Here is a 27,965-nt window from a genome sequence, read left to right as displayed (position 1 = left end):
AGGCTCAAAGACCACACAGTCAGAGATAAGACAAGCATTATCGCCACTCACTATACATCCCTGTGGGCATATAGATCGCTACGTTCTTATGGAGAAGTGGAGCAGGCCTGTGGCTGTCAGTGTAACACACACACACACACACACACACACACACACACACACACACACACACACACACACACACACACACACGTACACTCTGTAGTAAGGTTTTTGGAGCATCATAATCAGAGGCTTTTATTACTAGCTCCAGACAATGCTGAGGGTTTTCTGTGGCAGGGGGCGAGTGTCTGTTTGAAAAGAAGCCGCGGCTTCCTCCCAGGGGACTGAGGCGTGTCAGTAGGGTATCAGACTCGCTCGCAGCTCTCTCTGCCTCGCTCTTCTTCTGCCCTTATTGCATTCTGTCATACATGCAGTCAAAGGTCTCTGCAATATTTGTACAGAACTCTTTGTCAATTTTTCAACACATCTGAAGGGAAAAGTAGTGAGGGCATAAAGCTCTCAGGCACTCTGTTTCATATTTGAAAATAGATAAATAAATATATTGGCTTCAAAAATGTCTGATAACTTTAGGCACAGACATTTTGCTTGCTGTAAGCCCTCAGTAGTGCAACTGCTGTGAAAAAAATTAAATAAAAATAGTAAGGTTGAAATGATGAAGAATGAAGAATGACAGCAAAGCATTGATAGTCATTTTATTTTTTATATTTTGTTTTATCATGTTATTATGCTGAGTTCATTGTTGATCATCGTCATCGTTGTTTTGTTTATTTCATTTTCTCTCCTTTTCTCCTGTAGTGCATTGACAATATTCGATGCAACGGCTTCATTACCAGCGTGTTTGAGGAGAACTCGAAAGTCACTGTGCCTCACATGATCAAGTAAGAGAGAGAGAGAGAGAATGTTTATGTTTCAGACTGGTCTAAAACGAATCAAATTCATCCATAAGCTTCAACACTACACACAATCATAGGATTACTAGCCATGGTAACACTTATGTCACCCAAACACTATGATAGATTGTTGATCATAAAACTCACTTACAGATGTGAGTGGAAAAGGGATACCAACAACAGTCAAAAGTCTTCACAAATGAGCAACAGACCATACAACAACAGATTCTGTTTTGTCCCCTCTTTACGCTCTCTTGCAGGTCCGACGCACGGCTGCACAAGGACGATGTGGACATCTGCTTCAGCAAGACGCTCAACTCGTGCAAGGTGCCGCAGATCCGCTACGCCAGCGTGGAGCGGCTGCTGGAGAGGCTGACCGACCTGCGCTTCCTGTCCATCGACTTCCTCAACACCTTCCTGCACACCTACCGCCTCTTCACCACCGCCGCCGTCGTCATGGACAAGCTGGCCGACATCTACAAGAAGCCCTTCACCTCCATCCCCGTCAGGTCCGACTCAGGGCGCAGGCATAGCACAGGCCAGCAGGAATGCGGAGATACAAAACACCTGGAATAGAAAAGCGCAGGCTAGCAGGAATGCGGAGATACAAAACACCACTAAAGACAGAGGACATAGCCAGCTTTTACTGACGTTGTGTCTTAGAGTGTTCTTAGGTCAGGACATGTAACTATATTTTTAATTATCACTAGTTATCACAGTTTTCTATGTACTGACTGCCTATGTTTTTAGTCACTATTTTTAATTATAAATCAGCACAGTTCTTGGATCAGGACATAGAACTATACCTGCAGTTATCACTATGGAAACACTGATCTCCGATGGTATTCATTTTAAGTTGTTGAATTCACCACCCCATTCACTTAGTCACATATTGTTTTGCATGAATATTCTCATTTGTTGGCATGGCCTTTTCTGTGTTGTTTGCTGCAGGTCTTTTAGCCCATAACAGCCTCAACTGTCTCAGTCTCTTCAGTCTTGGAGCACACACACACACGCACACACACACACACGCACACACACACACACACACACACACACACAGACACAGACACACACACACACACACACACTGCTCCAAACTGACATGCCACTCTCTGAGGATGCCTACTCATCCCTACAACTAACCTGCATCATGTGACCTGTTCATGACCTCCAGTTAACATCTAACAAGCACCCCCACCTCCCCTCCATGTCTGTCCCATCCCCCCACTCACTGTCCCACACAGGGTCCAGTACCACTCATCCGACCGCCTGTCCATCACGTCCCTCTGTCCCGACTACAGCCTGAAGATCACAAGGCTTGCCATGGATCAGTCCAAGTAATGCTCCTTCCAGTCCCTCATCTGGTCTCCTCCTCTCTCTCTCTCTCTCTCTCTCTCTCTCTCTCTCTCTCTCTCTCACACTCTCTCTCTCTCTCTCACACTCTCTCTCTCTCTCTCTCTCTCTCTGTTCACGCCCTACTGTTCTTCTCCTTCATTTTCCATTCTCTTCTCTCACTCCTGCGCTGTGATGACCAAACCAAGGGATTCATAGCTGGGAATCTTAGGCCTTTGAGTGCATTAAACAGGAAGCGTATTTGGTGACAACAAGAAATGTAGAGAAATGGATGATGAGGTGCTGCTCATCTGACGTACTGTATCTGTCTGTTTATTTTTCTCTCTTATCTCTTTTCACTCGCTCTCTATCTCTCTCTCTCACACTCTCTCTCTTTCTCTATCTCTCTCACACTCTCTCTCTTTCTCTCTCTCACTCACATTCTCTCTATCTATCTCTCTCACACTCTCTCTCTCTCTCTCACTCACAATCTCTCTCTCTCTCACACTCTCTCTCTTTCTCTCTTTCACTCACGCTCCTATTCTCTCTTACCCACATCCAGGTCCCTTGAGCTCTTCTTCGCCAACAACCAGGGCCCCTGGAGTGGCGACCACCACAACAGCAAGTCCCCCCGCCTGTCGCGCAAGTTCTCCTCCCCTCCACCGCTCTCCATCCCCATCCCGTCGCGCACCTCCTCCCCGGTCCACTCGCGCAAGCTCTCCCTCAGCTCCCCCGTGGGCAGCAAGGGTGGCGCCCTGGACCTCACCATCACCACCTCCTCCGCCGGCAGCAGCCCCACGTCCCCCCACAACCCCCTGGTATCGTCGCCGCCCCCCACCGCCACCAAGGCCCCCCTGGACCTCAGCCGCGGTCCCAGCTCCCCCGAGTTGGGCCCCAGTCCCCCAGAGGAGCCCACTGGGGATCTGCCTCGCATTGACGCCTTCTGCGGGAAGCTGAGGAGGAGCATCCGTCGAGGTGAGCCCCATAGCGTAGCACCACCTACTGTCAGTGATGGTGTACTGCGTGTAATGGCCCAGAAGATAGGTTCAATGTTATGAAAAATGGGTTTCAAAAATATACAGCAGAAGATTATGGTGGCTGACTCTCCTCCTGGAGAAAAGTAAAAAATGCAGTTCATGAGTTGTTTCTGAGCATGCTGTGTTGTTTGTGTCATTTACAGGAAATGTAGTGAAAATGTAGCCTAGAAATCTAGACGCACCCTAGCGGCGGCAAATTAATTTGCTCAGCCTGTACATCCTATACATCTCAATGATATAGGATGGCCCCGCCAGGCTAGTGAAAATGTGTTTTGAATATAAATCATCTGTGAAGTCGTCCGACAACCGACCACCGACACCTTACACCAAAATTGTAAATCATTATTCAGCCGTGGCAGACGTGACATCGGGATGTCGGGGAAATCGTTGTGGAACTAGTCTAAGGTCATAATTTGATTGCTGAATACAAAAGTAACTGCATTGAGGAGGTGTCTCGTTAAAAAGTGCAGTGCTGACCATGTTCCACATGCCGGTTTTTATCACTATGAGGAGAATGGCACTATACTGTACAATCCAGCAGCCACTGACATAGTTTGTGTGGCTTAACCCAGAGGACCATAGCAGTGAGTGCTTCATCATACATACAACTGCTCCATCACTGATGAGGAGAACACTGCTGCCTGATGCTGCTGTTTGCTCTTGCTTCCTCCATCTGAATCCTCGAATCACCTAATGTTGCCGTGGAGACCACAGAGCTTCCTGTGACCTCTCACCCATCCCCCCGTAAGCGTAATTGGATCGTAACACCTCTCTTGGATGAAGGAGGTGTAGGATCTGATGTCGGATGTATGCAGCAATGCAAAGAGAGAGACAGAGAGAGGGAATGAGAGAGAGAGAGAGAGAGAGAGAGAGAGAGAGAGAGACGTTTATCAATCCAACCACAGCCAGGAAGCAATCTCATCTCATCTCATTTCATCTCATGTCACCTCATCTCTCCGCACGCTCGGCGTGCCCTCTTCACCGAGAGGCTCTTCAGGAAGGGGCGCTCACATCCGTCCGAGAGGAAAATCACCCTCAATTATGAGTGGAGAGTCCTCCTCGTGCCGCGCGCGGGCCTTCAGATGTGGCCTTGAAGCACCGTCCTCAGTACTCCCCTGAGCAGGCCTGAAGAGACACACGTGTGCTTCTTTCCCCCTCGGAGTCTCGCTCCTAATTGTTGGCAATGTGAGGGGATGTAAGGACATGGTAGAGTGTTTAAAGATGGCGGAGTTGTTTAGTATGGAAGCAGTGAGATTTTCTGAACGTGAATGTGATAATGAGATAGTGTTTTTTGTGTAGCGGTTGCTGTTCTGGTGTTAAAACTGTGGTGACTCAGTTGAGTTTTTTTGTTATTTGCTTGGCCTGAGTTTGGTTGCCATTGTTTTGAAGAGCATAATTGACATGCATAATTTATTACACATGCTTCAGTTTAATGAAATTCCAAGTGGAGCATAAACAACTCTTAGGATCATCACGGAAACCCCTCGGGTTAAAGTTGTGCACCAGACAAGTCACTGGGGACGGTAAAGCGCATAGACCTCATGGGAGGCTGACATTGCTGATATTTAAGAGCAAGTCTTCTCTTTAGTGTGTAAGATTGGACTGAAATGCTGAAGTAAATAAAAATGTTATACAATGTTACTGTTGGCTTTGTGTTGGTCAGGAGCTTATTGTCATGTTGCCATAAACAGTTGTCTTCAAACAATTCTGGTAAACAATTTAAAAGCAGTCAATAAACAACTGATCACTAAATGGAAGGAGACTGATGATTTTGTCTTCCTGTAGCATTTTCATCTTAATATATGTTCTCTGAATCTCTAAATCTATGTTTCTGAACATAAATTTCCCTCTCTTAGACATTGTTATGTGGGATACGCTGTCTGACTGTGTGTGTGTGTGTGTGTGTGTGTGTGTGTGTGTGTGTGTGTGTGTGTTTGTTTGTTTGTTTGTGTGTGTCCTCTCCACAGCTGTTCTGGAGTCAGTGTCGCTGGATAAGTTCATCCCTGAGGCGGCCCCGACCCCCAGTGAGTCTGGAGATCTGTCGCCATGCAGGTCGCCCGCCACCACCCCCAGACACATGCGCTACCGACAGCCCGGAGGTGTGTGTGCTCAGCGCTCCCAGACACATAAACAAACATACAAAGAAACAGACAAACAAACAAAGCATTAGTAGCCAGTGGTAGAGATGCTCAAAGTAGCTTGAGCTTATCTAAGCCCTGTTTTTGTTGAATAGCCCATCCACGATTGTCTCTGCTTTGAGTATTGTGTGGTGTAGTTCTGTCTATCTTAGTAAAAGCAGGTGAGATATTCAGGGCTGATTGGTCCGTGGCTATTGACACAATCAATCAATATCAATTTGCATTATGTGAATACTGAACTGACCTGATCACCACCCATCTTTTCTCTGCAGTTCAGTCCAATGACAACTCCCGCTGCACAATGTCACCAGCTTCTGCCTTTGCCATTGCCACGGCAGCCGCTGGACATAGCAGTCCTCAAGGTCAGAACTCAGAGGTTAAGGTCAAAGAAGTGATTCTATATGTATAAAACTGTCATGAAAAACATAGGACATTTCAGTATACAGTATATTTATACTTCAGCAATAGACTACAAATGTGATTTGTTGTAGTCTTTAAACTGTAAAGTAAGTAAGGTAAGAGGAGTTGACCTTCTAAATTAGTAAACAAGTAATATATCCTGACATCCTGACTCCCACCTTCCACTAACATGTCATCCACAGCTTTCAACACGCCGGAGAAGTCCTATGATAAAGAGTTCCTCATCCGCCGGGCAGCTACCAACCGAGTGCTCAACGTCCTACGTCACTGGGTCTCTAAACATTCCCAGGTATGGACCCTTTCAACAAGAAAAACAAAAACAATGCTTGAACATTCTATTTGGGCCCCAAACTACTTCCTCTGCATTAAGATAACATATGGAATGTTAAAAAGGAAGTCTTGTGGGGCCAACTATGATGCTGATAATGGAACTCTCTTGAAAGGGTCTATACTTGCACAAAAAAGCAATATTTTATAATTTATTATAGTGGATGGAATCCACTATCTTGAAATCTCCTGGCTGCTTCTTATTATTACAGTGCATGAAAATGCACTGTACTGTTCTTCCTAGGCTTCTTCTTCTTCTTCTTCTAACGCAGTTAATGCAGCTTCAACCGTTTAACATAGAAACTTCATTCAAACTATGTTACGTAGGTCTTACTTAGGACATCTGGGCTTTGCATTTTTCATCTTTGTAACTTTTATACTTTTTAAACTATTAATTAAAAACTATTCAACATTTCCCCATAGACTTAACATTGGGCTGATGACATCACAATGGGGCTGTTAAGCAATTAGAATCCTAGGCCAGGTGGCCAGGCCACCTGCACCAACTATATTAAATCTCATCTACCTAGCAAATAATTTAACCTTTTAAACTATCCACCTATTTAACTGTTCAGTCATTCCAACTATATTAAACCTCATCTACCTAGTTCGGTCATTCCAACTATATTAAACCTCATCTACCTAGCAAATAATTTAACCTTTTAAACTATCCACCTATTTAAAGGGGTGGTTCAGGATTTTGGACATAGGACCTCATTTCCAAGTAAGCAAGTGTGATATTTATCAGTGGAGACCGTTTTCAACATGTTTCATTCAGTCCTTCTAATTGCAGAGTTCGCAGGTGCTAGGCTAGCGCAAGTCAACGGTATGTGCTAGCCTGCCACTAAAAACAGTCTTACCCACTCCAAAGTACACCCGAGGCAAACAAATTATAACGCCAGACTATCGATGTAAATGTCTGTATTGATAGTGTTATTTCTAACGTTATTCTATCCTTGCATTTCAACGATCGCATTACATTTTGAGGGACTAGATTCTTAGCAGCGGCGGAATTATACTTCTCCGGTTAGTAGTACTGCGCCGAAAAGTAAACAATAAAGCGCACTCCAATGGGGATACCTAGTAGTAGCCTTGGTAATAGCAGTCCGCCGCTGAGTTGCAAAATGACTACTAACAACTTCAGGGACCAAAGTATAACTATTGCAACGCGATGCAAGGGTAGTTGTATTTCTTACACTATTCTATCAACACAGACATTTACATCGATTGTCTGGAATTTGCCTCAGGTGTAGTTTAGAGTGGGTAAGACTGTCTTTAGTGGCAGGCTAGCACATACCGTTGACTTGCGCTAGCCTAGCACCTGCGAACTCTGCAATTAGAAGGACTGGATGAAACGTGTTGAAAACGGTCTCCACTGATAAATATCACACTTGCTTACTTGGAAATGAGGTCTTATGTCCAAAATCCTGAACCACCCCTTTAACTGTTGTCATTCTAACTATATTAAACCTCATCTACCTAGTTCAGTCAATCCAACTATATTAAACCTCATCATGTTGGTTGCCAATTAGCACATCATCTGTTTTAACAATATATTTCACATCATATGTTTTGCATTTTCATGCACTGGTAATTCCTTGGAATTACGTTTTCTAGTTATTATTATAACCTTTTCTTTTTACCTTTTCAAGAATGAATTCGACTCTAACCGCTTAACGTACAGACATGTTGAAATAACTGTTCTGAAGGTCTGGAGTGGGGCAAGAGAGTTGTTATTTCAGATTTTTAAAAAAGTTTATACTTTTTGAGAAATAGGGGATTAAAAATGTTAAAAAGCTAATTTTCCCCCCATAGACTTGAATGGCTGTGATGTCATAATGGCCTAAAGCCAGCTGCGCTCGTTAAGCTCCCAGAATAGTTCCCGGGCTAATCAGAACACTGGCACAGGTGTCACCTGTGAATCCAACTGTCTCAGCTTCTAATGCATACAATGTGGCGCTCCCCAAAACTACCCATCCTGTTTAAGTGTTTCCCGTGTGTCAAAATAAAAGTCACAGCCATATCTCATGCTTTGGGCATTATATCTCAAGAAAGGCTTGACGCATATGCTTCAAAAAAAGTGTTTGCATGGACTCAAAGATGAAGTGAGTTGATGTTGGAGGTCAAAGGTCAAGTCCATGAATACTCTGAGCATGATATCTCAAGAATGCCTTGACATACATGCCTGAAATTTGGTATGAGTGTTTGTATCGACTCAAAGATGAAGTGAATTGATGTTGGAGGTCAAAGGTCAAATGTCAAGGTCAAAAACACCTTGAGTGTTATATCTCAAGAACGCTTTGACACACAAGGTTTTTTGGTACGAGGGTTTGTATGAACTCAAAGATTAAGTGATTCAATGTTTTTTTTCCAGGAATCTCCCCACCAACATTAAGCCAGCAGCTTTCCATCCACTATTGTAATTCCTCTGGCATTACATTTCTAGTTGATTACATTATCTGAGGTGGATATCGATGGCTTTACTTGACATTAGCAGTACTAGAGTTTGTTGTAATGGGGACAGTTAGCTGACCCCTTCCACTTGAGTGGCTGTGACAGCCTTGTCCTATTCAGGCTGATCAGCATGGACAGACCTGACAGGCTCTGAAATGTCACAAGGCACCCTTGGGTGTGAGCTTTTAGCTGCCGCTGGCAAAGCTGGTCCCCAGCAGTGTTGTTATGATAGGATTGGGTAGAAGGGCACAAGGGCTTCAGAAAACTGAAAAAAAAAGATTCTCTGTAGAGGAAGATGTCTGTAGGCCTGTTGAAGTTCTTCAAGAAGCACTTGAAGAACTTTGTATGATATACGATGTGTCGGACCTCAATTGTCAGGTGGAGATGTTAACGCTCCTCCACTACGCTCATTTGTCTTTAGAAAGAGTCTCTAAATATTGTGAAAATATAACTTTTTCTATGATCTGTTTCCTTCCAAGTTAGTACTTCTACCTCTTCATGTCGTGAGATGTGAGAGAAGACTGTACAACTAGCTAGTAAATATGTAAAAAAAAACATACCCCACTGTATTGCTGTAAGTTACTTAGATAGTTCCGGAGAATATTACTATATAATGCATTTAGTGTAATATTATTGTATGTAATGTTTGGCTATGGCAGGACTTTGAGATGAATGGAGAGCTGAAGTCCGGAGTGATCTGTCTTCTGGAGGAGGTTCTGAGGGATCCGGACCTTCTGCCTCAAGAGAAGAAAGCCACCACCAACATCCTAAGGTATAAGTATAAGTATATATACTCTTTTGATCCTGTGAGGGAAATTTTGGTCTCTGCATTTATCCCAATCCGTGAATTAGTGAAACACACTCAGCACGCAGTAAACACACAGTGAGGTGAAGCACACACTAATCACGGCGCAGTGAGCTGCCTGCAACAACAGCGGCGCTCGGGAGTGAGGGGTTAGGTGCCTTGCTCAAGGGCATTTCAGCCGTGCCTACTGGTCGGAGCTCGAACCGGCAACCCTCCGGTTACAAGTCTAAAGCACTAACCAGTAGGCCACGGCTGCCCACAAGGTAGAGCCGATCCCAGCCAAAGGAGCCTGGCTCACTGCACCCTTAAAGGAATACGCTAACTTTTTGGAAAATAACCTTATTTCCACTCTGCCCCAGTGTAGATACCCTTCTCTTCTCTGTGTGTTCCCTGTCTGACACCATTAGCCTTGCTTAGCATAATTCACTGGAAGTTAGCCTATAGCTCTCTTTTAGCTGAAGGCTACCTATAGGCTGGTCTAACCCGCCTCCAGAGAGTAATGCTAAGCTAGGCTGTCCTGTACATAGTGTCAGGCATTAAGCCTAAGGCCAAGCTGTTGTATGCAATTGAAATATGTAGCATAAAAATGTACTATTAATTGCATTACACTCTATATGATCTCTTTATCTTTAATATAGTACACAATGAAGCATAACTATATACCGTAATGTAAATGTGTGTACATGTGTTTTTTAATTGCTTGCTCTAGTGCCCTTTCCCAAGATGACCAGGACGATTCACAGCTGAAGATTGAGGACATTCTCCAAATGGTATGTCTTCACCTTTTTCATGATCAGATCCCATCTCAACCTAGTCCGTCTCTGCAATGTAATGGACTTGTGCCGGTGTATTTTAAGGGAAAAAAGCATTCATTTTAGCTAATATCTGTCTGTCCTTCAACTGTGAAGCAGAAAAGCTGTCCCCTGCTTCACTTCATCCTGGTAAGACCTATCCTCCGGTAAACAGCCTTGTGTGGTGACCATGGTAACAGACCTCAGGCTCTGTGCTGTTGCTGAATAGCTTTGTGATTGTGTGTGTGTGTGTTAGTTTAGTTAGGCTTGCTCAATAAGAGGTGTATCCGTCTGTACAATGCTATCGTGGCACTGTCTGCCTACTGATGTCATGTAGTTTGTAGTTTGAGCAGTGTGCATGTAAGTCAGTTCAGTTCAGTATCTAAAGTCAAATAAAAAATTAAGAATGTCTTGGTGTTTGCATATAATGTATAGGTGAATTGTGTAATCAGTTTAGTAACCATGTCATGTCATATCATTGCTCATAAAGAAAACTAAAACAGCACAAACTTGATCAACGCACTTTTCTTTTGTGTGTTTCCTTTAGACTGAGTGTCCAAAGGCTGAATGCTTTGAGTCATTATCAGCCATGGAGTTGGCCGAACAGATCACCTTACTGGACCACATTGTGTTCAGGAGCATCCCTTACGAGTACGTACCATGCACCGGTCGTGCAAAGACAGGTGTGCAGTTCAGCTGTGCTCACACCCCGTAGGAGGAGGACCCCATGTGGCATGAGTAGAGCAGTCTCAAGTGTGCCTGAAAGGAAAAGCCGGCTCCCGGAAAAGCCCTGTTAGCTTTTGCTATTTTGCTCAGTCGTGACCACTCTGGGTGGAGCTTGCACTGGTAGTCAGGGGGGAGAGATATTTAATTGGTCTGTGTACAGAATGTGTAATGATGCAATTTGTCAGACGTCAGGGATCATTCTGTAGTCAAATGGAAAGGCGGAAATGAAGCAGGCTTTTGCGTCATGATAAGCCACAAACATTTTAATTAAGCTATCGTCATTATTCTTGTGAAGGACATTTATATTGATTTGATAGTGTTTGCTCTAATCCTTAATAGAGACAATAACAGTAGTAGAAGAGAACTATCACTGCATTTTGAAATGTCCAATGTGCTGTTTTATCTGTTTGACGTCAAGAGGCTATTGTAATTAAATGAGGCCCCACTGATCAACAGTTTTGCAAAAACAAATTATATGAGTCATTCTCAGTACATTTTGTGTTTTCACAGAGAGTTCCTTGGCCAGGGATGGATGAAGGTGGACAAAAACGAACGGACTCCGTACATCATGAAGACCAGCCAGCACTTCAATGATGTAGGTTTCACCCCTCACTCTTGTCTTCACACACATTTTTTGTACGTAGCTTATACATGTATACAATTGGTCCTTGTCACTTTGTTGTTCTCTGAGAAGACATACAAAACTGCATTTAGCACAAAATAATAGTTTGCATTTATAGATATTTATTCTGATCCTGATTTTTTAAAAGTTACAGTACAAGAAATATCCACCATTAATTGTAAAACATGCTAGATGATGATAATAGTAGTTAGTGTTTTGGTGACACTGAGTCATTAAATTAAACATGGTTATCTTCCTGTTTTTTTTTTATTTTTTTTTATTCTCCTCCAATAGATGAGTAACCTGGTGGCATCTCAAATCATGACCCACACTGACGTGGGCTCCAGGGCCAGCTCCATAGAGAAGTGGCTGGCTGTGGCTGATATTTGCCGTTGCCTGAACAACTACAACGGCGTCCTGGAGATCACCTCCGCCCTGAACCGCAGCGCCATCTACAGGCTGAAGAAGACATGGACCAAAGTGTGCAAGCAGGTGGGGGACTGGGGGGCTGTTTTTAACAGTTTCTTGTGCTGCTCACCTGTTTTGTGTGTGTTTGTGTGTGTGTGTGTGTGTGTGTGTGTGAATACCCTACGATTATTCATTTATCACAAGCTGAACATGATGTAAAATATAAAAGATGATTTCAACTAGACTGGATGTTTTATGTTTCACTTCACTCACGTGGAACCATTTGTCTCACAGACCAAAGCACTCATGGACAGGTTACAGAAGACCGTGTCATCTGAGGGAAGGTTTAAGAATCTCAGGGAGACCCTGAAAAAGTAAGCTCAAGTCACAGGCCCCACCAGACATGTAACAGCGCTGACATTGGCATCTGTCTAATGACTGTCTGACCCATGTGTCGCCCCCCCCCCCCTTCTCCACAGTTGCAACCCTCCCTGCGTGCCCTACCTAGGCATGTACCTCACAGACCTGGCTTTCATCGAAGAGGGCACGCCCAACTTCACAGAGGAGGGCCTGGTCAACTTCTCCAAAATGAGGATGGTAATGGCATGTTTGTATGAAGGGTTTGTAAGATGATGTAGATGCTGTGTTTCTCTGTCTCCCAGTCCCTGTGAGAAATATTCTGTCCTTTATTCACCTCCTTGTGCACTTTAAGTAGACTGGGATTATCTGTTCAGTCTCTTAAATGTGTTTCAGTGCCTTAAACAGTTACAAATCTGGGCTGATATAGACCTTGTTTTTAGACAAAAGTGAACTTGTAGATTTGGTGTCATTACTATTTACTCTTTATATATGTATACATGTATATAAACATCATTAATAAGTGTATCGTAAACATGCTAATTACCAACCACAACAATGTTTTTTAATACTTCAAAATAACATTTGCTAAATGAACATTTTTCAGTAGCCATAGGTGTGTAGATTTAAACAAAATCTAGTTTGGTTCTTACCGGGGCTTTTACTGCTTGAAATATCAGATTTTGTTTACCACGCTCAGAGTTTAGTGCTGGGCTGGTGGGTGCTTATCCCCAACTTTTCTTACAGCACATCAACGGTTAGCCCCGAGAATTCTCGTCAGCAATTCAAAATTCCACTGGAGCTCCAAGCGGATTTGTACACGCAGCCTTACAACACTGTTTACAGCTCTTTGAGTCACGATAAAATTTAATTTTTGGTACATAGCTAATTTAGATAAACGTATGGTGTGGGTGCTTGCGTTTCTTTAGGAATCCGCCGTCTTGGTTTGTATAGAAATGAATATTAAGTGACACATACACGTAAGAGGTTGGACATACGTGACGGTTGGTAATATGTCAAGTTCCTATATAAAGAGTGTGCAGCTTCTCTAGCTTTAATACAATTTGATCATTTGAAATTATCTAAATTTGATTACCTCCTGGCCAGCACCTCTACTGGGTGTGCATTCCTCCTCCATTGAGTCTGGCAGGTAAGGAAGGGTCATTACAGCATGTTTGTGGGTCAGGCATAAACCTTACCACAAGCAGTGTGTATTCTTGTTGTTAGTAAAAATGGTTGTAGGAACGTAGCACATACTTTCTCCTGGCCTCTTGTAGCCCACGGGACTGATCAAATTTAGATTTCAATTCCTATGGTCTGTTATTGATCCCACAGATATCCCACATCATACGAGAGATCCGGCAGTTCCAGCAGACACCTTACAGGATAGAGCACCAACCAAAGGTAATGTGGAAATGACATTTAGTTATTTATTGTTGGTTTGTAGATGGATTGATGGATGGATGTTTGTTTTTGTGCTGTGAAATGGACCAGAAGGATGTTCCATGTTCCAAATGAATTAATCGTAATATCGTCAGTTTGACCTTGTGTGGTCTCTCTTAGGTCACTCAGTTCCTGCTTGACAAGACCCTGGTGATGGACGAGGACACGCTCTATGAACTTTCCCTGAAGATTGAACCCAGGATACCGCCTGCGTGAAATCACACAACAGACCCTGTTTACAAGAAACAAACAAACACAAAATAGAAGATATTTGGCTCTTCTGGAAATGCAGGACAAAATCAATGGAAGGGAACAGTCTGTCCACCCTGAAGATGTATTCATGATTCTTGTAAAGCCACACACAGTTTTTTTAGCAGTTGTTTACCAACATTTGGATCAATTCCATCCATTCTAAAAGGATTTGACCAAATCAAATTATTGCCATTGAATGGTAAAGAAATCAGGTCAGTTAAGTGCCTTCTGTAAATATTGCATGTACAGTCTGAGAAATCTTGTAGATAATTATTGGAAAGCAGGTTTTATACAATATTGGACATTTAAAAAGATAGATGAAATGAATTCAGTGTAAAATGTAAGTTTTTATTGCTGTGCTTTGCCATGAAAAACCAGCATGTGCAAGTTTATGCTTATGCTATAGGGATCATTTGGCTTATGAGCTTCCTTTGGGTCCAACGGTGCTTACAATCCTTAGAGGACTGGGTCTGTGTAAACGATCAGTGAAAACACAAGTCTGAATGGCAGAAAGACTAGTATCCAAAAGTATTTCTCAAGAGTTTTTTCCCCTACATTTGAGGACTGTTGCCCTGCATGTCCTTGACATGTCCGACCTGGAGGATGGAAAGACTTTTTCAACTTTTGTAAGAAACGTTCCCTATTGAATCAACAGAAAGGCTTTGTGGTGATAGGTCTAGGCATAAATATGTGTTTTTTTCCCCGAGATTGGATATCTGATGGTTAACCCACTAATTGCCTGTTGACTGTCATGAGGAAGAACAACACTTTCCACTTTATTTGACAGACACAGACCCAATGCTCACTCAAACAATGTTTGTTTAACCAGATAGAAGTTGGGCTTTTCCATTATTCCCACAATGTCCTGTTCCATATTAAAGTCTGTGTCTGTGTGTGTCTGGGCCCGAATGACTGCCACAGGCTGTTGATGACACCTGTTTCATTCATCTACTGATCCGTAGCAGTAGCGCATGTTAAGCACCTGTTTAATTTTCATTTATTTATGTGAGCGTGTTAGCTGTACGGACTGTGTAAACTCTGTAAATATAGATGCTGTATACTTCCTAAAAGTCCTTCTTAAACAGACTAAATGCTGCTAATGGGTGAAAACAAGTGAATTTGAGTAATTTTTTATTAATGTTATCTAAATATATCTGTTCTGGATCAGTTGTCTGTCTTTGTTAATGACTTTGGTTCACTCGGAACGTGTGAAGCAGTCAGTCTGTGCGCAGCTCTGATACAGCCAAAACCTTTGAGCTAAGTGGGACTTGGTTGAAGACTAATATCGCATGGTTGATATTGGGAGTGGCCACATGTTTGTTAAAAGTATTGTTATAGTCTGTAGTTTTATTTCTGTGCGTATTTATAACATGGTTTGGTTTGACATTTTTTCCATTGTATTGAGTATTTAATTAATCAGTTATAGATTTGTTTGACTATTTTGCATTGATACAGTAGGATATTATATTCATTACCTTGTTTATGTATTCATGTGCATGTGGTATGCTGCCAGTTTTATGTTGATGGTACTTCATGGACATTGGCTTCGGTAAGCTAATCTTGCACTGTTTCTCCTCTTCTTCCGTCACACAGCCACGGTCTGCATGCAGAGACTCGTGCTACATCCTCAACCTCAATGGGAGTCTGCTTTTGTACATTCTTCTATACAACAGTAGTCATAATGGAATGGCACCTTGAAGGGATTTAACATTTATTTTTAATGTGAAATAAAAGTATTTTTCTTCTCTTTTTTTCTGTTGCCTTGTTCTTTTTTCCCTGTTAATGTCATGTATATGCTGTCCACCATATTGTAAGCAATTTGGAAGATCTGTTTCAGCAACAACATGCACACAATCCAGCAACTTTGTGTCCAAACTAGTGCTGTTGTTGTATAATTGTACAAGTTGTTGAGAAATATCTTTGAAATAGTTCCAAGAATTTGCAAAAGCAATTCATTATGTATACCTGGGATTCCTGTCTCCAATTACTTACTTTACATCTTTGCTCCTCTCCCATGCAAGTTTAGGGACAGGGATCACACTGTGCTGAGCCTTAACAGTAGAGGTGTGGCTAACGGAGCCCCTGGTCACCTGAGCTTCTGGACCAACTGCCCAGTCATGGAGGAGGGGGCAGCAGAGGCCTAGCATGAGGGGGCAGGTTGGGGGCAGGTGGCCAGACCAAAGCTAGATAGGGGGGCTCAAGGACACCTTGGACAACCAGAAGGGGGGTCACACCATTTGAGTTGAGGCTTTAGAGGCAGCCGATTGGCCAGTGTGGTGTAGTTTAATCTGATGGAGGGGGCGGGGTTTCAAGGCTCCTCAAGCCAAGTGCAGGTTTTGGGAGTGAGTCACACAGCAGGGAGAGACAGCATCGTCTTGACAGGTAGGAGTCACTCGCTCTCACTTACTCAGCCTCAGCTGTTGTCTCACTAACACCTAGACTCTTTTAACATGATCTTAAACTGACAGACAAACTAAATGCTTGACTCAGTGGTACTTATTTCCTTGTAAACTCCCCACCTAGTTTCTAATTAGGACATTTTTGTGAACTGTTGTGCTTTCACTGTATAATCTATAATGTGTACTGGTTTTGGCACCTGCAAAGATGTGCATGATTTGAAATATCAGAATGACATTCAGTGTTAAAGAACTGTTGTGTATTCAAGGTTTTGCATATGGCATCAAAATTGTTAATATATCAAGTCATAAAATGTACAATAGGAATTTGTCCTTGCTATCGATATCCTCTAATAATATAAACAAAGCTGAAATCCATTATTCTTACTCCTCCTTCACATCTAATGTTATAGCCTAATCTCTTAGAGCGAGATCCAGTAATCCAGAGAACCCAAAGCCATAGATCTTAAATCATTGCAAAGCTCAAGACGAGCCACCTGTTCTCTCACGTCACCCCGCCGGGTTTCGAGGCACAGTGCAATTTCCACTGAATCTGCAAGCGGTGAGACAGTCAGCTGGACTCCACGCTCGACTTGCTCACGTAGGCTACTCCCCACCCCGTGTTTTGGCTGGAGGTTCTGCTCACCCTGCACATGTGACCCGTTCAGAATGTCACGGCAGGGCAGTAGAACTAAAGGTGTGGAGGGCAGTGTGTATGGGGGGGGCTTATATGCCAACAGAGACGTGTATCCACACTCTTAAATTAGGAGACTGGGTCTAGTTACAGTGTGAGATTCAAAGTGTTCTGGCATTCAGTCATCTGCACATAATCACGCAACTGAACTTCAAAAGGGGAGAGGTCAAAGGAAGTGTCAAGTGAAATGGAAAGGTTCTATTGGAGAGAGGGAGAGCTCATTTTTGTTATCAGACCTAGTTGGTTAGGATATGTCTTAGGATATTGCACATGAGGTTCAGTATTTAAATTACTGCTTTTTATATACAGGGATTCTTGAAGGATATGACCAAATGTGACTGACTGCGGACAATCTTTAGGTAGAGGTCAAATAGGACAGGGGGCTTAACTGAGAGCTTACCATTCAGTGAGACTCAAACCTTTCACATGTATCATTAGCTTACATGAAAACGTGTCTCTTTAAGTGTCACTTAAAGATCAAACAGGCATCTCTCTGGCTGACATGCGGGAAGGTCCATAGCAAGTGGCCAGTTTACTCATCAACAGGTTATCAGTTATGGAGCTGTAGGTGCATTTGTAAAGAGCTCAGGTGAGGTCTTCAGCTGACACATGTGGCAGCATTACAGCCAAGCTGACCTAGTGGCATGGGCAGAAGGACAGTCATGTGACTGGAGTTCTCTTTTAGGGAATGAGAGCATTCAGGTAGAGTGCCCTGTGTGTGACCCCTAGGACAAGATGAAAGATGCAGAATACGACCCCTGTCTATTGACAGATCATTCAAGACTGCTACATGTTTTTAGTGAGAAAGTGGGATGGAAAATTACAATCCTTTCATGCTATCAATCTTAGCAAGATGCTAACAACACGAAGATCATAGGTTCTCTACTCACACATTCCTCTTGTATTGTATAACTCAATTAAAGTATTGTTTTACTTTAATTAAACCCTCTCTTTGGTATTTCCAGTTGAAATCCCTGTGACTTGTAACCATGGCGTCGACTTTCACCAAGATGTTGAGTGGTCGCAACACAGCTGTGTTGCTGGCCAGCCTTGGCGTTGGCACTGCTGCAACTGGCTACATGCTGAGTGACAATGCAGCCTTGTCTGCCAGAGACAGGTCAAAGCTATACCCACCAAGGTGACAGAAACACACACAGACACACACACACATTTGTACCTATGGTAACTACTCAGCTAAGTATACACACCCATACACCCTGGTTTATATAGTTGACAGATAAACACTCTCATTGAAACGTGTGTAATCTCACTTTGAGATTTATTGTACACAGTGATCAGTTGCATGTACAGTAGTTTCCTTTCTTTGAGTACGGACAGACGCTCCATTTGGGTTCCCATTAACTTGCACTGAGTGTAGGAGTAACAGAAAAACAGAGACGGGAGGAGGGAGGGAGAGAGAGAGAGAGAGAGAGAGAGAGAGAGAGAGAGAAGCAGAGTGTAGAGGGAAAGAGATTGCCAGATTCATTTGATACTCTCTCGAGTTTCACTGGTCATCAGGCCTGGGCAAACTTGGCTGTCACTGCAGTATAACTGAGTCAAAGGTGACGAGAGGTGGGAAGAGGAAACCTAAGGAGCTTAGACTACAGGGGGCCAGTGACCTCCTGCAACCTCCTCCATATACTCCCACAGCCACCAGACAAAAGATCAGCAAAGATCAGATCAGCAGTACAGTACACCCATAAGCCTCTAGCTCAGGTGGAGAGAGAGAGAGAGAGAGAGATCTGGAAATAGATCTAATAACCCCCCTTCTCAGTTTAAACTAATCACTGATAGGCACTGTCCCCAAGGTCAAAGAATCTTTAGCTTCTTACATAGGTACAGTAGGCTACATACAGAATGCGCTGGTCTGGTGTATTCAAGGATTCAAAGGATTCAGATAATGAAGATGGTCTCAGGTTTGAGGCTCAAAGAAGCTTGGGTTAGAGATCAAAGAAAACAAAGATCATTAAATAAGTCTATTTGTCCATGTTTTAAATCTATATTGCAGTGGCTATGAAAGTGTTTTTCTAGGTTTCTTTTTTGGCCAAAACAGCTCTAAAGCATTTAACTGACGGGAGCAGCTGAAAGGAGTTGTGAGGAATCCTTTAAATGTACAAACGCTCTACAGACATTGTAACCATACATATTTAAATTTACTTGCTTTGAATTATGTTGTGTGTGTGTGTGGTAATGTCAATACATTATATAAAATACTGGGATATTACTACACCACAGAGTTCTCTCAACAAAGATATTTTCAAAGTCTAGACTTAATCTTGGACAGCCACTTTACACAGCTCATAACAATAAAGCTTTTCATGATTTATTTTCCCCCAAAGCGCTGACTTCCCAGATCTCCGTAAGCACAATAACTGCATGGCAAGTGCCCTTACCCCAACCATCTATGCCAAGCTGAGGGACAAAAAGACCCCTGGCAACTGGACCCTGGACCAGTGCATCCAGACTGGAGTGGACAACCCTGGGCATCCCTTCATTAAGACCGTTGGCATGGTAGCAGGGGATGAGGAAAGCTATGAGGTACAGAGGACAACATGAAAGAACATTTCAACACTGGGAAATGAAAGCACAATACTTAGTAATATTAATTCAGCCAATAAACGTAGCAGACCATAAGACTCGTCATAATGAATAGCATCCTAGTTCCATTGCCGTTTGTCCCGTTCCCACCCCTCACAGATGTTTTTTCTGTGTTGCATTTCCCCAGGTGTTTGCTGATATTTTTGACCCAATCATTTTGGACAGACACAACGGCTACGACCCCAAGACCATGAAACACCCCACGGACCTGGATTCCTCCAAGGTTGCTGTTCTGCCTCTCCATCTCCATTCCATCACACTTTTACATTTACATTTACGTGTATTCACTTAGCAAACGCTTTCATCCAAAGAGACTTACAAAAATGAGGAATTAACATTCAAGCTATAGTCCAGAGGAGACCTTGGGTAGCAATTACAGTAATACTGCATCAATCAATAGTATTGCTAGAGGATGAGAGTGCAGACATGATAAGAACTAGTCCAAGTGTAGTAGAAGACAGTAGTACATAGAGGAAGAAAGATAGATAGATAGAAAGATAGATAGATAGATAGATAGATAGATAGATACTTTATTGATCCTCAATGAGAAATTTATGAAAAGAAGAAGGAAGAGAACTTATACTTATACTTATACTTATAGAGAACTTATACTTATACTTATACTTATAGAGAACTTATACTTATACTTACTACTTAAAAGAAGGAGGAAAAGGACACAAAACATCAATGTTCTCTCATTTTCTCCTCCTTCCTCATGTCATCACATCTTTATTCTGTTCTTTCTTTTTCGTCTCCTTGTGACCCCCCCCCCTCCCCCCCGCCTTCAACAGCTCACCAATGGCGTGTTTGATGACCGCTACGTGCTCTCTTCTCGTGTGCGCACCGGGCGCAGTATCCGCGGCCTCAGCCTTCCGCCCGCGTGTACGCGTGCCGAGCGGCGGGAGGTAGAGCGCGTCGTGGTCACTGCCCTGTCTGGCCTCAAGGGGGACCTTGCCGGCCGCTACTACAGCCTGGGCGACATGACAGAGGCAGAGCAGCAGAGACTAATTGACGTGAGTAGCTCACAGGCAGTGCATAGCGATGACAGAGAAGTCCAACCTGCGCTTAAGAGAGAGTGACTTTTATGCTGAGCCCATATGCATTTCAGTCAAGGCTGGCATCATCTCCAAGAGGGGAGTAAGGAAGAGCATCAATAGTTAATACCACTGATTCAGTTATCCAGCAAACATGATGCTCATTGTAAAGGATCTAATGTATGCTAATGTCCCTGGTGTGTTTCTAAAGCAGTGTGGAAAACGTTTCAGCAATGTAGGAAATGTGTAGAGTTATAGCTACAATGGGGACATGCTTGCAGTCATGGTTTAGAAAGGAGGAGGTGACTGACATCACATCGCATCGCATCGCATCGCATCGCATCGCATCACATCACATCACATCACATCACATCACATCACATCACATCACATCACATCACATCACATCATGCCTTCACTCTATTGCTTGACTGCCCATCACATGCTGCCGTGGCTCAGGAGCACTTCCTGTTTGATAAGCCCGTCTCTCCGCTGCTGTTGTCAGCTGGGATGGCCAGGGACTGGCCTGATGCCCGTGGAATCTGGTAGGAGAAATAGCCAGACAGACCCCATAGGAAATAGACTAGAGGCCAAGAGCCTGAGTTAGACTCTAGTGTAGTTTCCACACTATGTCCAAACCCCTCCATATCCATCAGTGTGTCTCCCCCCTTTCCTGGCATATTTGGTTCTCCAGACCTACAGAGGTAATGATTCTAATAAGTTTGTTAGTTAACCAACAGCTCAACAGTCTGCTGATTCTTTCTCTGCTCTCTAGATAATCTAAAGCATTGTATTGGTAATTGATGTTCATGAAGTTTATAAATTATTCTTGTTTCTGAACAAAAACACTGGAGACAACTTAATGATTTCCCCAAGGCCTTTCAACTATGTGCCATCTAACATACTAAGCCCTTTCATATCTCATAATAGCACCACAACATGTTTTGTATTTCCTTCAATATACCAAACTCCTTTGAACATGCTAAATGAAAAATTGAGCTTCTAGAACTTTCCTGAAACTACATCAGCTCCTCCTACATCAACTACATCTTCCTCCCCCCACCCCTCCTCCTAACATTCCTCTCCCCATCCCTCTCTCCTCTCTTCCTCCTCCTTCCCCATCCTCCTCACTCTACCCCCCCCCACACTCCTCCTCCACTCTCCTCACCACCTACCTCCTCTCTTCCTCCCCCCACCTCCTCTCTTCTCACCTCCTCCTCCTCCCCTCTCTTCCCTCCCCCACCTCCTCACATCCTCTCTTCCTCCCCCCACCTCCCTCCTCTCTTCTCCTCCTCTCTCTCTTCTCCCCACCACCTCTCTTTCCTCCTCCTCTCTTCCTCCCCCACCTCCTCCTCTCTTCCTCCCCTCCTCCTCCCTCTTCCTCCCCCCACCTCCTCCTCCTCTCTTTCACCTCCTCCTCCTCTCTTCCTCCCCCAACCTCCTCATCCTCACTTCCTCTCCCCCCCCCACCTCCTCCTCCTCTCTCCACCCTCCTCCACCCTCCTCACTCCCCTCCCCCCCACCTCCACAATCTCTCTTCCTCCCCCACCTCCTCCTCCTCTCTTCCTCCCCCACCTCCTCTCTTCCTCCTCCTCCTCCTCTCTTCCCCTCCCACCTCCTCCTCCTCTCTTCCTCCCCCACCTCCTCATCCTCTCTTCCTCCCCCACCTCCTCCTCCTCTCTTCCTCCTCCTCCTCCTCTCTTCCTCCCCCACCTCCTCTCTTCCTCCTCCTCCTCCTCCTCTCTTCCTCCCCCACCTCCTCCTCCTCTCTTCCACCTCCTCCTCCTCTCTTCCTCCCCCACCTCCTCTCTTCCTCCTCCTCCTCCTCTCTTCCTCCCCCACCTCCTCATCCTCTCTTCCTCCCCCACCTCCTCCTCCTCTCTTCCTCCTCCTCCTCCTCTCTTCCTCCCCCACCTCCTCTCTTCCTCCTCCTCCTCCTCTCTTCCTCCCCCACCTCCTCCTCCTCTCTTCCACCTCCTCGTCCTCTCTTCCTCCTCCTCCTCCTCTCTTCCTCCCCTACCTTATACCTGATCATGTAGGACCACTTCCTCTTCGACAAACCCGTGTCCCCTTTGCTGACCTGCGCAGGAATGGCCCGTGACTGGCCTGATGCCAGGGGTATCTGGTAGGGACACTAGACCATTGCGTCAACAAATGGGCATTTTGCCCAATCTGCATGTGTGCTGTGTGTACTGCTTTCTAACATGGTTCTGCATGGCTCTCTGTTAGATAACAGAGCACAGAGCACAAAACCAATCGGAGATTGGACTGAAACATTTAATGCTCGAATTTCATTAAGCCAGATTACATAGCTTACTGCTTTAAGGATAAACATCTGACAGAACTAATTACAAGTTTCATCTTAATTAGACGCTTTTACTCACACAAATGACCCTTGGCAAGCTGTGCACATTGCTTGCAGTGGCAAAATGTAATGAGCAAAGCTACAAGCTACTCTATAAGATACTTTTAAAGGAGAAAATTTCATACAGATCTCCGATTCTCGAGGTCACGAGTACTGTCATTACGAAAACAATCGGTTTTACGCTTGAGTTTCTGCAGCCAATAATTAGAGCTTCCAGGCAGCTACAGTGCTACACTCTGGGGGCATGTTCATGAGCCCCCATGTTCATGCCCCCAGAGTGTAGCGCTGTAGCTGCAGTACTAACAGTACTCGAGACCTCGAGAAACAGAGATCTATGAAAAATTGATGGATTTCTCCTTTTAAGGTACATTTAAGATACATTTTGTAAGTAGCTTGCCCATCACTGCATTTGCTTGTGTGAGTCAATTCAGGACAGGTACTCTGAGGTGTCGTTATACATGAAGCTATGAACGCCAAATAAGTTGCCTTGTGGGTGTGAGGAAATAGAATTAGATTAGAACTGAATTCCTGGCATACTTGTTCTCTATAGTAGATAGGGTGGATAGTGATACAGCATTTGGATTTGTACCACCTGCAGCTGAATGACTTGGAACATACAGTATAAGGGTTGCCCCCTTTTATGTGTAAGATGCCACCACTATAAACAAATATCACATTGCACTGTATTGCACTTCTCTTTCTTATATATTCTTTTTTATGTCAGTGCAAGGGACCTTCCATGACGTCTGTGTTTGAAACAATGCCATAGAAAAAAACTGCTTTGCCACGAGTATTATGACATATGAAGAGTTAAAAACAATTAAGTCCATCTTTACAAATGTGAAAAATGTGCATGTTGTTTTTATTGTCAATTCCAGGTTGTTCCTATCAAACTCTCATTTGGTTGTTTTTAATTAAGTAAAATAAATCAAATCAACACAACCCAACAACCGTTTGACTGATATCAAGTTAAACATTTCTTAAAAAGTTCTATAAATTCATCAAAAATGGACTTAACTGTTTTCGCGTCTGAACCCTTCACACATTCCACTCCTCCTTCTCACCATCACTTTCTGAACTGTCTGGCCTCCAGGCACAACAACACCAAGACGTTCCTCATCTGGATCAATGAGGAGGACCACACCCGCGTCATCTCCATGGAGAAGGGAGGCAACATGAAGAGAGTGTTCGACAGGTTCTGCAATGGACTCAAACAGGTGACGTTTGACAAGCATTTTATTAAGACAATTGACAATATAAGTCAAGGTCCATCTGAAAACCCAGTGAATAGCTTTACAGAGAAAGGAGAGGGGCAGTGCCGATTCCAGACATTTTTAACAAGGGTGGCACTAGTGAGGCACTGATTAATTCAAGGGTGGCATGAGGCAAAACATCCAGATAAACAGAAACAGGCTCAAGATGTGAAATTAGCACAAATACATTAGGGAAACCAGATGCAAACACCATACTCCACCAAAACACAAATACCTTACTCTTGTCTTTGTATTTAAATAAAATGTAATACAAACATATTAAAGTTAATTATCTAAGTTGTCTGTCACTGGGCTATGCTGTTCTAAAACAAATTCCATCATGGGGACATTAAAATATAATCAATTTTATTATATTACTGTAAATGAAGATATACAAAATATACTCATCCAAGACATTTCCCCCACTCTATGGTCATCTATTTTTGTAGGTGTTACAATAATTTGACCTGCTTTTTTGTCTATTTGTTTATTTTCTCAAGAAACTTGAGGTTGGTATGAAGGAGTGTATCGTGTACTGTATGTGAGCAAACATTGTGCATGTTGCACATGGTGCAACTTCTTGCAGGGCAACCACATAACCGGTTCCATGTGTTTGAATTGGATGACTTCCATGTGTTTGAATTGGATGACTAAATTGTTTTGCACTTTTATAATCACATCACCAAAAGTAGGTTATTGGTTTTACCAAAAGAATTTGGCACTATTTTTAAACTACAAACCTATAAAGTATTTTGATACAAAATATGATGCCATTTTTTCCCAACTAAATAAAATAAAAATGACAAAATACTATTTTGTATTTTACATACATGTATCAGACATACTGCCTATCCCTGGCTGACTCAAGCTAGGTAGTACTGATTGTTTTGTGTTTGTTTTGTGTTTATGTTAGTTTTGATCCAATTTGACAGCTTTGCTATGTTGCCCACCCAAAATTTCTACCAGCCCTCCCAATTATGGTAGCCTAGCCTAGGTTAGAACCAGCCCTGCCCTGCATGGAGACATATTTTACGATAATAATGGAGAAAATGTTAGCAAAACTTTAGGTTTTTGTTAACGGAATCTCCCGACCCTCATTCATCTATTTGCGCAACAGCCCACATTCTGCCTTCAATCCAGCAAGACAAGTAAAATATATATATATTTTTTTAAAGCTGTCAACGTCATAGGCACAATATTTAGGCTACCTCTGTTAAGCCTACACAAAGTTGCATATTAAGGAGTATTTCCTGATCGGGGAAACCTTTCGTTCCGCAGTTCAATTGTGCCGCAGGCCAATAAAGGCAAGCGTGTTTGCCACTTACATTTCTGACGTCTGACACTTCACACTGCTGCAAGTGCATCAAAAAAAAAGGTCCCGCCTTACACCATGTTAATGGCCAATCGTAGACTAGGATTTGGGGTGGCACCTGGGGTGGCCAATCGAATCTCAAGGGTGGCCTGTGCCACCCGGAGCCACCCCTGGAGAGGGGATTTAACACATAAACATGTTTCTATTAATCTTTGGCTTTGGGGCTGCCAGTATAACTACCAACCAGCATATAGCATATATTATTAATCAATGGACAGATATGCCTTGAAGCATATGAAAGAGTGAGTGTTTTTAGATAGAAGAAATAAATCAGCTCATATGGACTTCTATCATTGAGAGTGAGCTATGAATTCCTGTCACTGTAGATAAGTGAACTATTAGCTTGCAGGAAAGAGAGTGAGTCGTATATTTCAATAATTTGATTCGTATAAAATCAGATCACAAGTCGTCAGTTCTAAATACACGTGGCTCATTCACTCCCTCACTCTCCACCTCAAGCTGGTGTGTGGTGAGCGTTCTGGCGCATAATTGCCGCCATGCATCACCCAGGTGGGTGCTACACATTGTGAGGTGCCCCCTTCCATGTGAAGCACTTTGAGTGTCGAGAATGTAACGTGTTGTTGTTGTTGTTGTTGTAAACAACCATCACAAACTGGCCCATAATGTGTGCATGTTAATTCTGTGCGCCGTTATGATGGTGTAGGTGGAGCATCTTATCCAGGAGCGTGGCTGGGAGTTCATGTGGAACAAGCGTCTGGGCTACATCCTCACCTGCCCCTCCAACCTGGGCACCGGCCTGAGGGCAGGTGTGCACGTCAAACTGCCCAAACTCAGCAAGGTGAGTACATGCCACGCCTGACCCACCCACCTACCAGTCCACCGGGAAATGTTCCAAAATGTCAGCAGATGTTCAGCAGACTGAAAGGTTTATAAAACAAAGGCTACGCAAAAGTGTAGTGATTTTACACAAAAGTTTATTTCTGTACAGTTTACCATTACAGTTTATTTCTATGTGTCCAATTTAATATTTAATATTCTTTCTCAGTAGCAGCACTAGTTATAAATGTTGCGACCATTATGCCTTCATCAGTGTACGTCCGTGAGTTTAAAGATAATGTGAGGTGATGGGATGTGCACTGATAGTGCTGGTCTGTTCGTGTCCTCCACTAGGACGCCCGCTTTAACAAGATCCTGGAGAACCTGCGTCTGCAGAAGCGCGGTACCGGAGGCGTGGATACAGCTGCTGTGGGTGACACCTTTGACATCTCAAACAACGACCGCCTTGGCATATCTGAGGTGAGGACCTGGCCTGCCCCACACACATACACACATACGCACACACACACACACACACACACACATACGCACACACACACACACACACACACATACGCACACACACACACACACACACACACAAACACACACACACTTGAATGTATTGGTGACCACAATTTCATCCTCACCGCCAACACACCTTTAGAGGATTTATCTGAGCAATTCAGATAAATATCATGATTGCTGACCTTTAATGAGAGCACATGATGCTCAGAGTTAAATAAGTGGGTTCAGGCCCACAGAAATGTTAAGTCCACTGTATATCCACTATTGTATTTGCCTTGGACAGGTCGAGCTGGTTCAAGCGGTCGTCGATGGCGTCAACTACCTGATTGAATGCGAAAAGCGCCTGGAAAAAGGCCAGGACATCAAAGTTCCGGCTCCTGTCTCTCATTTCAAGAAGTGAGGTTACATTCCCTGATCCTGAGAGAAAGTGTGGGCTCAGCACAGCCGGGAGACCAAAGCTCTCCTTCTACCACCACTGCACAGAAGGTCTTACATGTACAAAAAATAAACCTTTTAAAAGAATCAACAAATGTCATCCTTCTCTTGAATTAATTATGGTTCAACAAATGGCAGCAAGCTCAGTAGTTAGTCATGACTATGCCTTACAACAATGTGGATTATTATACGCGAGGGAGGTTTGAAAAACAAAAAGATAGCTAACTTAACACAGTAGCCTAGACTCTTAAAAAATGTGTTGAAAACAACACAACTTGTTTTTATCACAACTCTATGTCCAGATAGGGACAACACAGTTTGTGTTGTTTCCAATACATTGCTTTTATTATTCGTTTCAAGATTGTAGACAATATGTGTTGAAAATAGTACAACTTGTGTTGTTTTTTAACACATCTCTATCAGATAGGGACAACAGAGTTTGTGTTGTTTCCAACACACTGCTTTTGTTATTTGTTTCAAGATTGTACACAGTATGTGTTGAAAA

General features: G+C 43.4%; 2 protein-coding genes across 2 annotated transcripts in view; both read left to right on the top strand.

The window, feature by feature from the left end:
* The window catches only part of rasgrf2a (Ras protein-specific guanine nucleotide-releasing factor 2a), a 33,611-nt gene extending 17,909 nt beyond the window's left edge, over nt 1-15,702 (top strand). The window contains exons 13-28 of the mRNA XM_076303078.1: nt 799-881; nt 1,154-1,402; nt 2,141-2,233; nt 2,791-3,203; nt 5,233-5,364; nt 5,676-5,765; nt 6,006-6,112; nt 9,264-9,376; nt 10,119-10,179; nt 10,748-10,851; nt 11,437-11,521; nt 11,843-12,040; nt 12,251-12,330; nt 12,436-12,553; nt 13,649-13,717; nt 13,877-15,702. Of these exons, the coding sequence (XP_076159193.1) occupies nt 799-881; nt 1,154-1,402; nt 2,141-2,233; nt 2,791-3,203; nt 5,233-5,364; nt 5,676-5,765; nt 6,006-6,112; nt 9,264-9,376; nt 10,119-10,179; nt 10,748-10,851; nt 11,437-11,521; nt 11,843-12,040; nt 12,251-12,330; nt 12,436-12,553; nt 13,649-13,717; nt 13,877-13,972 (2,091 nt within the window). The 3' untranslated portion in view covers nt 13,973-15,702. The remainder of the gene's footprint in view (nt 1-798; nt 882-1,153; nt 1,403-2,140; nt 2,234-2,790; nt 3,204-5,232; nt 5,365-5,675; nt 5,766-6,005; nt 6,113-9,263; nt 9,377-10,118; nt 10,180-10,747; nt 10,852-11,436; nt 11,522-11,842; nt 12,041-12,250; nt 12,331-12,435; nt 12,554-13,648; nt 13,718-13,876) is intronic.
* A 648-nt stretch (nt 15,703-16,350) lies between these two features.
* ckmt2a (creatine kinase, mitochondrial 2a (sarcomeric)) lies at nt 16,351-27,510 on the top strand. Its single transcript, XM_076303077.1, has 10 exons — nt 16,351-16,390; nt 18,064-18,236; nt 19,438-19,636; nt 19,824-19,919; nt 20,488-20,709; nt 22,770-22,855; nt 24,189-24,312; nt 26,385-26,519; nt 26,852-26,977; nt 27,309-27,510. The coding sequence occupies exons 2-10, from the start codon at nt 18,088-18,090 to the stop codon at nt 27,423-27,425; spliced, it is 1,254 nt and encodes a 417-aa protein (XP_076159192.1). The 5' UTR covers nt 16,351-16,390; nt 18,064-18,087; the 3' UTR covers nt 27,426-27,510.
* Nucleotides 27,511-27,965: the final 455 nt, after the last annotated feature.

Source organism: Alosa pseudoharengus, unplaced genomic scaffold (genome assembly GCF_046254945.1).
Source record: "Alosa pseudoharengus isolate Yale_2024_CS ecotype anadromous, Long Island Sound unplaced genomic scaffold, YU_APseudo_1.1 YU_APseudo_1.1_scf_24, whole genome shotgun sequence".
NCBI classification, from domain to species: domain Eukaryota; kingdom Metazoa; phylum Chordata; class Actinopteri; order Clupeiformes; family Clupeidae; genus Alosa; species Alosa pseudoharengus.
The sequence above is the reverse complement of the archived record's forward strand: the minus strand, read 5'-3'. Positions and strand labels throughout refer to the sequence as shown.